The sequence below is a fragment of the Glycine max genome, chromosome 19 (genome assembly GCF_000004515.6).
Source record: "Glycine max cultivar Williams 82 chromosome 19, Glycine_max_v4.0, whole genome shotgun sequence".
Lineage (NCBI taxonomy): Eukaryota > Viridiplantae > Streptophyta > Magnoliopsida > Fabales > Fabaceae > Glycine > Glycine max.
This window is the reverse complement of record NC_038255.2, coordinates 6436861-6447830: the sequence shown is the minus strand read 5'-3', so window position 1 is coordinate 6447830 and position 10970 is coordinate 6436861. Positions and strand designations below refer to the sequence as shown.

The following is a 10970-nucleotide window of genomic DNA, read 5'->3' as shown; positions in this document are numbered from 1 at the left end:
CTCTACCAAATCCTCGAGTTGAGTTTTGAAGATTATGTTCTGATTAAACAGTTCTTCTCAATGCAGTGATCCGACGGCAAGCAAAGGCGGTTCGTGGCGGTCACCGGTGATTAGTGGTGGTGGAGGAGGAGCTTGGGGGAGTTGGGGGAGGGTTTAGGGGAAGAGAAGGAGGAAGAAAATGACTCTTTTACGTTGCTGGACGTATTTGTAGCCTGCAACACTCGCCCAGGCAAGTTTGGCTCGCCTGGGCGAGCTGATCCAGCTCAAATTTTTCTGCTTCGGTAAAAAATGATATATCATACTAAAGATGTTATATATGAAATCCCAACGGTCAGAATGTTGAGAATTGTCTTAGGAACCTCCAGACAAAATTTTAAGACGATCCAACGGTTAACGAATCACGGATGACGATTTGACTGAAATATGTTTAGATAAAATTTGAAATCTCATAATTTTAACTTAGCTCAACAAAACTCTACATAACTCAACATCCACATCAAGAAATTCACACATGACTAATTCAAGCCATACCTCAACTCATTCAAGTCAACCATATAGTCAAATAACACAATAAATACAATTAAACATCGATTTATAATTAGTAATATTTCAGGGTGTTACAGGTGTTACCACCTTTTGGGATGTTTTTCAGAAAGCGTGTGAGTGAGAACAAAGTACACTGAAAAGTCTTGTGTTGTTTTGTGGGGTTAGTCATTATTCCTGGAAGCCATCGAAACAGACTGTCGAGGTCTCAAAAAGAGCTACCTATAGAGGGTTATGACCAACGAGGAGTTGAGTGAAGTGTCGTAATATGAGAGTCACTGAAAAGTCAACATTTAAGGGCGTTACAATGAACCTATTTTTTAGGCTTGGGCTTGACCTTTATAGAAGGTTGCCTTCCTTGATAGTCTATTTAAAGACTTGTTTCATATTAAGGAGTATAGAAATATATATTTTTCTTTAGCAAAGTCAAATATTTTCATTAAAAAATAATAAGATAATTTTAAACCACAAGATGAAACCAAAACTTGCGTACAAAGATTACATGTGACAGACTACCAAAACCTTTTAAGCCCCACCAAAAGAAAAAAAATCCTATTCCTGCTATCCATATATGATTTATAGGAATTAACCTATTCCAAACATTAAAATGGTTTAAATCATCAAACTACTAAAATAATTTTCTAATTTCATTAAAATAATTAAATATTATATATGTTAATAATACTTTTATTAAAAAATAGGTTTAAATCTTATTTTGGTCCCTCTATTTTTAAAATTATGCAATTTTAGTTTCTCTATTTTAAAATAGAGACAATTAGTCCTCCTATTTTTTAAAATTTACAACTCCGGTTCTCCTATTTTAAAATAGAGACATTTAGACCCATATTATTGTTAATTTGCATTTTTGATCCTTTTGTCAAACTAAAAGCATTGAATGTCAAGAGATTAACGTTGACTACAACACAAATTAAATAAATAATCTTGTGTCACATCATTAAATTTGGATCAAATAAAATTAATTTCTTATTGATCAACAAATTGAATTTGATGGAAGGATCAAAGTTGTAAATTTTACAAAACTGGAGGATTAAATGTCTCAATTTTAAAATAGATGGACTAAAATTTTAGATTTTAAAAATAGGGAGACAAAATAATTTTATTTGAAAATAGGTGGACTAAAAGTACGAATTTTGAAAAATAAGGTACCAAAATTATATTTAAACCTAAAAAAATATATTGTTGCCTAATAAGTTAGCTTGTTAGGCTTAATATAACCTTACCTATTTAACTAAAAAAGCTGAAGTTTAACCTTTTTGCTAAATAGCTGACTTAACGGGTTAAATCATTTAGACCTTCAATGAATGACTTGACCAACTTCCATCCCTAGTGATAATATTAATGGATTAAATAAAGAATTAGGATATTAATCATTGAATTAAATAAAAATAAATAGATATAATTTGTTACCAGTCGTCACATGATAATAAACTCAACGAGTGAGAATGAGTTTAACAAATTATAATTACCTTAATAATATAATTTGATTTCTCCTATATTATATAATACCATTTAATATAAATGAAACATAATTTTAAAGAGAGAAAGCAATAGGGTGTTTTAATTTGCTCTTAACTTTTTTTTGCTTAAAGTTTTATATATTCAATTATTTTTCAAAATTACATCAAAGTTCAAAATATTTAAATAATAAAAAACTAAAAAAATGTAAATTTAATAGAATTTATTAAAAGTATTTCTTCTTTAAAGTATGAATTTCAAATCCTAATATTAAAAATGTTACTAAATATATGAAATCTATTATAAACAAGGAAAAATAAAATTGGAAAGATAACAATTAAATAACAAATATAGATTCAAACAAATTAAACAATAAAATATTTTTTTTGAAAGAATTAGATGGAATGATCTTTACTTCGCCTTATATTTATAGAGATACTATATATAAAAAAAGACGTTTAAAAAAATAAACTATTATTTCTATTTAATTCCTTTGTTAGTGTAATATTTATTATTATTTTGAGAAATGCGAAAATTATTCACCAAAGCACGTCGTTTGAGCAGAGGGCAGTGTTCTGTTTTGGTTTGGGATCCCAATTCACGGAACCTACTCTCTACTCTCCAGGGTTCCTTCTTTCACCTCTGCAATTTCTACTCCGCCACGCCCTACGACATTGTTCGTCGTAACCCTCTCTTCGTTCCACTTAGGGTATGCCTTTATCCCCAATTCTCAATTTCAATTTTCACTTTCTTCACTCGCACTACACTCACTCCACACACACCCATAGGGATATGTGTATTTTCAGTGTGAAATTCTGATAAAGTTTTATTCTTTTGCCATAGAAGAGAAAAGGGTTTGTTTGGATATGGAAGGTGACGAGCACATGAACGAGGTTCCATCAGAGAACAGCAACTTGGGAAGTGATTCTTTGGAAAAGGAGAACATTTTGGAAGATGAAAAGGAGGATTTACAAGATGGGTTGAAGTTGAGGGTGGTCACTGAGGAAGTGAGTGGAGTATTGCTCGCTGAGAATGGTTGCATTTCTCTTGAGGATGGGAGTCTCAAAAGAAGCCTTGAGACTGTTGGAACATGTATCCTTTTTATGAAATTTAGTATTCAATGTTTGTGAAATTTAGGATTCAATGCTTGTTCTTCTATTATTAGATAATGGCACTTTTGAAGTTCTTCTAGTTTGCTGCTTGACTGTACTCAGTAGAAACCCCTATGTGTGAAATTTGGCTTAGATGAATAAATTGGATGCTTTCATTGCTTGTGTGTATTGATGTAACTTGTGAGTTTTTTGCAATAGGATTCATCCAAATTATGCATGTGTGATTGGTGGAGGAGTTAGTTAAAATGGTGAATTTCTCTTCCATCCGCCTTATGTGGTGGTCTTTGGTAATTTCTGTGTCATTATTGTTTTAAATTGGCTTAGATTTAGTGTAGTTAATAGCACGTTAAAACTGTGCTATTGTTACAGGGATGACTCCTGCACTGTTGCAGGACACGACTTGTCTTTTGTAATTTCTGTGCCATAATTGCTTTAAATTGGTTTAGAACACTGTAGTTAATAGCACATGAAGCCGTTGCAGTGTGTGCAGCCTCTGGCTGCTACTGGGATGGCTGTGACGGAGTGTTTCAGTTTTGTGGCTGATTTCATGGCCAGAAAGGTGTGAATCACAGTGTGATAGCACCAAAACCATGTCTGAATTGTGACCACCTTCTCTGTTCCTATCTCTGTGTCTGCATCTCACCCCCTTCTTCTCTGCAAGCCGCAAATGCATGTCTGCAACACTCTCCGCCCTGCACTATTGTTGGATGCGACTTTTGTCTTACCACCATTGACCTCCCACTCTGTCATATGTGAACCTGCCTTTTCATTAGCTACCTGCTGAAGTGGTCTTAGGGAGTTAGGGTTTCAGGGGAATTGGCCAATGTGGCCCAAACATTTTTATGTTTACTCTTTTTAGGTTTTTGTTTGTTGGGCCTCAATTTGAGTTTAGTTGCCTTTTTTATTTATTTATTTCTTTAAGCATAACATATAATGTAATAAACAAAATATTAGTAATAAAAAGTTTCAGAGCAGTGGCTATAACGCCATGCTACTGTAGCATTTTTGGTTGTGGCTGCTACCTAGGATTGGAAAGACTGGTTTAGAACTATGGTCTTTGTAAAATATCTTCCATCTGTGATGTGGTCTTTGGTAATTGCTGTAGTTGCTCAGTTTGAAAGGACTAAATTGATCTATTATGCAAAAATGTGTTTTATCCCCTTTAAAAAACATGTGTGCAATTTTTGCATCTTAATTTTCAAATTCTGCTATACCCCTATTGGTTCATAATCGGATTTTACTTGCTTGCATAAGTTCTGTGCAGTCTATCTTTTTCCTAGTTATTATATGTTTATATCATTGGCACTGATGAATACTTTTGAAATATCCTGTTAGTATGCAATCCCTAATATACTCTGTTTCCTTAATAAGTCATGCTAGCTGTATCAGGTGCTAAAAGAGCTCGGATTACAGTTGATGAAGATCAACCTTCAGTTCATTTTACGTATAATTCCCTAACAAGGTTTGTACAAGTTGGTCAGGAAAATTATTCAAAACCACATTGGGACATTTTATGTGCCCTACGTGAGAAAATAGAACTGTATTTGTTATTTTTTTTGGTATTAAAGTTTAAAGTGTCCCAATCATGCAGTTTGGTTCCTTTGATTGAAATTTTGACTTGTGCTTGAACATTTTCCAGAGCTAGTAGACAGAAGCTTCAGGAACTTCTACAGAAATGGTCAGAATGGCATGCTAAACATGTTTTGTCATCCAATGCAAGGCCAATTATTTTTTATTTTTCATAGTGAAAGAAGATTTCCCTTAATAAATAAATGAGTAAATAGATGATAGAGAATAAAATATTATGAAAAGAAAACATAAAAGATGAACAGAAAGTGTGAAGGCAAGGGTTTGAAATGAACTTGTAGTCTGTTTGATAGCTATAATCCAAATAATGACAAATGAGGGTCTAAGATGCCCAAATGCAAATACTTGTTTTTCTCTTATAAACCATAGAATCTTGAAGGTTAAAGTGTTTTCAATTTCAAATCAAGATTTTGAAGTTTGTTCTTGATGAATAGACATTAATTTTGGCATTGGTGATGGGGTTGTATGAGATTATTGGTCTTCTGATATAAAAAAACCCTTGTTAAAATGTGGCTACTTGACAAATCTTTATGTTTTGGAGATGATTACATCACGTGAGACAGAACAATGTTGTTTATAATTGGCTCTAGCCTTGGGTTTAACAAAATGTTGTACCAAATGACCTATAGACAACACGGGTGATCTAGTGAACATCCAATGGAAGGATTCTTAGACATTTGGTATATTGGCAAGGAGATGGGTGGCAATTGTGCTATTAACAAATGCAGTTTTTACTTTTGTAAAGAATGGTAATGCTGACGTCGTGTTTCTGTTCAGGATGCTAGCGAAGTGTTGGAATCCGGTGAGGAGACATTTTTTCCTGCTCTGCATGTTGGACTTGAAAAGACTTCTGCCGTGGTGAGTTTCCCAAGTCTGTTATGAGAACCTGCAAAACTGCAGGTTTTGAAACTTTCAATACCACTGCTAGGAAACTTTTCTTTGTCACTAGTTCCAAGGGTTAGCATTGCCGGAATTGTTCTTGGTTTCTTCAATTTCTGTCATTGTCTGTTTTACGTAATCTGGTTAGTCCCGGAATAAAGGTTTTAGTTGTGGTTCTCAAATGCAATTATGTGCAGTTGGTTGTAGTAATAGAGCTAGGGTTGTAACAGTCATTGCAGTGTGAAGTCTTGGTTCACTGCATTTTGTAATAATTGCCTTATCTGTCATCATTTTTCTTTGTTTTTAACTCTTCTTCAAGTGTGATTTTTGCTACACCATTTTTATCTATGATGTTCATGCTGCTTTTTCCCAAGTGCCTTTATTTATGACTGCTGCGTTGTGAGAAGACTAGGGTGGTGGTGGTTGTGGGAAGTCTATCTGAGTCATAGTTATACGATTTGCCATTATAAGAATAATGGGCATGATATTGTATTAGCTAATATGTGCAAGAGAAATGCTACCAACATGCTCTTTAACACTCATTATTAGTTGAAATTTATTGGAAACCACAAAATTCTGTGGGCCCCTCACTTATTTAATGAGTCCCGATCCTACTCATTATTTTGTAGTTTTCAATAACTTCTAATCGATAGCAAAGAGTGTGTTAAAAAGAGTCTCTTAGAGTGTGTTGCTAGTACCTCTAGGTGCATTTATTGTTTCATTGAGGTTTTTTTATCTTGCAACATGAAAAGGAAAAGATTATTTTTGCAATACCGGATATATCATTTTTTCCATTTCTTTCAACTGCAGTCATTCTGGATGGAGAACCAAACAAGAAATGATAAGAACAAAGATTTCATTCCTTTAGCTGATAATACTGTGCCTCTATATGATTGCGGATATGCTTTGGGATTGACTTCAGCTGATGGTTCAAGTAATGTGGATGGGTAAACACCGTTACTTTGTATTCTTTAAGGATGAAATTGTTGGTGCACTTAGCTCACCATTTCTAGATGGTTCATGTGATCATACAATGTTTGAAATATAATACTATGAAGTAGGATTAATGGAAGCATCTATTTTCTATTATCACAGTTAGCTTGCCAAGGGCATGCTTGATTAACCATTTAAAATGCACATTTGGAGGGTAAACTCAGTTTGCACATCAAAGTTTTCCCTGGAAGCTCAGTTTTGTAGATGCAATACTTGGGTTGCTTTTGCAAATTCAGTTTGCCAACTTAAGTTTAACCCAAACTTAAGTTTGCAAATTCAGTTTGCCAACTTAAGTTTAACCCAAACTTAAGTTTGCAAACTTTTATCCAAACATGCACTAAGTCTATATTTGCTTTTCTGTTTGGGTTACTCCAAACTCACTTTGGAGAGTAAACTCAGTTTATGACATGTTTGGTTATCCTCTAAAGTATGTTTGCACATTAAAATTTTGCCTGGAAACTCAGTTCTGTAGAAGCAAAATTTGGGTTGAATACCAAGTTAAATGTTAGGACCATTCCAGCATAGCACATGCTTAATAATAACAATTGGCTTGTTGTTTGTTAGTATGTTTATCGAATCTCCTATGGATCTTTATTACTTGTTGGATATTGAAACCGTGATCTGATACTGCCCTAGTGCCCTTACTTTGCAATGGACTAACGAGTCATAAAATTTCCTGAATGTAGGGTGGTATGGCATGGCTAGTCTTGCTAAGTGTGAGATTGTTTCTGTTGTCTATATGATAATATTTCATTACGAATAGAAATTCACTTTCACAGTAGTATGAGAAGTTCCAACTTTCTAAGGTGTCTGTAACTTATTGGAATCTCCTCTTGGGTTTTCAAATCTAGCTGTTTGGGAGGGACCTATTGTTGAGGTTGGCAGATATGTAAAACAGCAGTCCTACCTTTTGATGGTGAATAAGCTTTACATATTCACTATATTTTGTTTGGTGATTAGAAGCTTAGGGAAGGTGCTGTCATTGTTTACAGTGAAAAATTCGCAAATCAAATCTCAATTCATAATTTTAGAGTATGTGCGTTTTTGTATGAGCAGGAAGTTTAGTTCAGATGGCATTTTGATATGTAAGAAAGCCTTACTTGGCCAATTGATGTTGCCATCTGTAGCAGATTGTGTAGTGGTGGGAATGTTGTGTATGTATGGTTTAGGGGTGGGATTTATCAGTAAAGCAGCCTATGGCTCTAGATTGTGTTGTGTTATTTTTTTTCCCAGTTGACCTCTAGATTGTGTGTGTGTAACTTCATGAATTTCCATACCATATGTTTAGAAGTTAGAACCATAGATGACACAGACTAGTTGATCAGGGATTAAAAACAGAAATTACACGTGATTATCCTGTCAAACTCCTTGATGATGTGACAAGTCACTTGGTTATCAATGCTACTATAATGCCATCAATTAATTTTATTACTTGATATGTTAAGAGAGCTTGACAACTGAATGACACTCATACACTTTATTTTAGATTAACAAGAAAAACTTTTCTTAACCCTCAAGTCTTCCCTTAAAACTGTATGTATGTTAGTCCTTATTAACTGTAATCTTATATGGTTGTGTGTGTGTGTACACAATATCTTTAACAAAATATTTTATCAGTTGAGCAAGATCAAGTTACTCAAACTCTGAATTATTAAGTGGCTATATGTTAAAGATATTGGAATAAACATATGCTTTGAATGTGTTAGCTGTAGTTATTGATAAATTGCATGTTCAACTGATTGTTTCTAAGACAACGAATTCATGACCAAAGTGGCAGGATGACATAATGGGTTGTATTGTGGTAAAATAATTGAAGATTGCACTAAGTTTTTTATACTTGTGCTGGAGTGTAACTAATCCATACATCGGAGACTTTTGAGATGTAGCAGAATTTTCAGCCTTCACAAAACAATAAGATTTTTTGTGTTATGCAGGAGCTTGATCCACCTACGTGGCTTAACAGAATGCGAGAACTAGGATACCCACCTGGATATCTTGGTAAAATGCATTTCTTTCACAATTTTTTTGTTTCACAATACTTTGCCTATGATCTACCCAAACGTTCATCTTGTGTTCTAATATATGGTTTATGTTTAATGCTATAAGCATAAGTTGCTAGACATGTTTGAGAAATCTGCTGAGGATGTTGCAGAAGTGTCTTTCTATTCTAAATTAATGAACTTGTACTGTTGTTTCAGTGTTTTAAGTTTATCATTTTTTGGTTTGTATTAACTGTATTGATTATCCGTCTTTCCTTTTCATTTTTTCTTAGTTGGTGTATTAAATTAGCTAACCTTATAACCTATGTTTGGAATTTAGATGTGGACAATGAGGATCAGCCTTCTGGCATTACAATATTCACTGATAGTGAGATTGCTGACCAAGAGGATGGGGAAATTATGGAAGCTGATGCTTCCAAACCAAAGCGTAAAAAGACTGTCAAATTTCCTGGAATAAATGCTCCTATTCCAGAAAAAGCTGATGAAAGATTGTGGGGCACTAGGGCTGGACCCTCGAGTTCAGACATATCAAGAAACTTGTCATTGCCACAGCACAGGTCGAATTATAGTACTGATTATGGCAGCCAAGGATATCATCGCGAACATAGATTAGGGGATCTTAGGGATGATGGTCCACCAGGGGACCCAGGACATAGTTCATCTATGTTCAGTTTTCATCCTAGGTTTGGTGGCCATGATTCTGCACTAAGAAGTCCTTCAATGGCAAGGTCTCAATCTGACAGGGGTAGAAGTCCTATGCATGACGAAGAATCCTCAATGCCTTTTTCTTTCCATTTTCTTCATTATTCATCTTCAGAGAGGTATTTTTGGCCCTTGGATCAAGATTCTGGTAGACTAGGGAGCTGGACCTCCGAAAGTATGTATTATGACAGGGACTGTGATTTTTCGTCTCGATTTATGGACAGGTCAAACGATGGTCACTACCGCAGTTGGAGGTGAGGATGGCACAAACAGGATCAATCATATTGGTAGGTTCTGAAGATACATTCCTGTCATTCATACATTGAAATTATTTACCCTCACCTGTATTAAGGACTGGGGTTATGCAGAGTTCTAGCGAAGTTAGCAGCTTTAACCATTTTTCTGGTATAGCTTTATTTGCACTCTGCTTTATGTTATTAGGGTTTATAGCCTACTCCTAACTCTGAGTTGCTTGTAGAATGAAACTTTAGCTCATGTTTAAATCTTTGCAATAGAATATGGTTATTTGTGAAAGATGAATTATCTATTATAACTTGTTTTTTTTTTTCTTCTTCTTCATGTCTCTATTAGTACGTGGAGTTCCTTCATTATGGAATATAAGTAAAAAAAAAAAAAAGAACTCATTTATGTTGATTAAGTTAATTAAATTAATTTTTACTATTTTCTTTTAAAAATAGATTTTTTTTCTCTTAAGATGCCATTCTTATAAGTAAAAAAAAAAACCCTTTTATGTTCATTAAGAAAGTTAATTAAATTTAATTTTACTAATTTCTTTTAAAAAATACTTTTTTTTTTCTTAAGATGTCCTTGGTTGAAACTTGACATCAATAATAGACTAAAATCAAACTTTTATATATTTCTTAAAGGGACCAAAATCAAACTTATATTAATTAAAATTAAACTTTTAAATATTTAGAACCAAAATCATTTTACAGTATTAAATGTTTCAAACGTTAATCTAGTTATTAGGCTGGGTAGGAATTTATGATTAAATTATGCTTAAATATGTTTTGGTATCTGTATTTTATTGTTTTTTTTTTGTTTTGGTTCTTATATATATATATATATATATATATATATTGTAAATTGTCATTGCAAAATTCTTTCTTTTATTTTTGTTTTGTTTTAGTTCTTGTAATATGTAAGAGGTCTGTCATTTAGTATATGTAAGGCTTGAGTTTGACTCATTACCTGTTATAGGCTTTTTTTTAAGGCTCGGCTCGGCTTATATAAAAGCCTAGCTTGGCCCACGAGCCTATTTAAAAGCCTGCTTAAAGACATCTTTGATTAATTAATTATTTTAAAATCTAGTGAAATACTAACTAAAAAAAGAAACTTATAAAATTTCGTATAAGTAATGTACAAATCCAAAAATAATTGATAAACAAAATCATATTGAATTCAAGTCGTTAAAGCACAGAGTATATCAAAAGAAAATAAAAAGAGCATAATATTAAAAAAATGTATGGATTAGAGATGATTTGCAGAAAATGAATTTTATTCTACGTGAACAGTGTGCATGAACAGTAATAAAAAATGGAATTCTAAAATCTTAGAATTATTCTCCTCTCCGAAAAAAAACACCCTAAACTAAAACCTTGATGCTGTTATATAGGTCCTTAGCCCCAAAGTTTACAAATCTATTTTAAGTCCAAGC

At 33.4% G+C, this 10970-nt stretch overlaps 1 protein-coding gene across 1 annotated transcript; it reads left to right on the top strand.

Moving 5' to 3' along the window:
- Window positions 1-2553: 2553 nt before the first annotated feature.
- LOC100782251 (uncharacterized) lies at window positions 2554-9826 on the top strand. The gene is made up of 9 exons (XM_041012866.1): window positions 2554-2728; window positions 2863-3111; window positions 4512-4593; window positions 4771-4831; window positions 5496-5576; window positions 6408-6544; window positions 7647-7725; window positions 8525-8588; window positions 8910-9826. The coding sequence occupies exons 2-9, from the start codon at window positions 2886-2888 to the stop codon at window positions 9548-9550; spliced, it is 1371 nt and encodes a 456-aa protein (XP_040868800.1). The 5' UTR covers window positions 2554-2728; window positions 2863-2885; the 3' UTR covers window positions 9551-9826.
- The last annotated feature ends 1144 nt before the right edge of the window (window positions 9827-10970 follow it).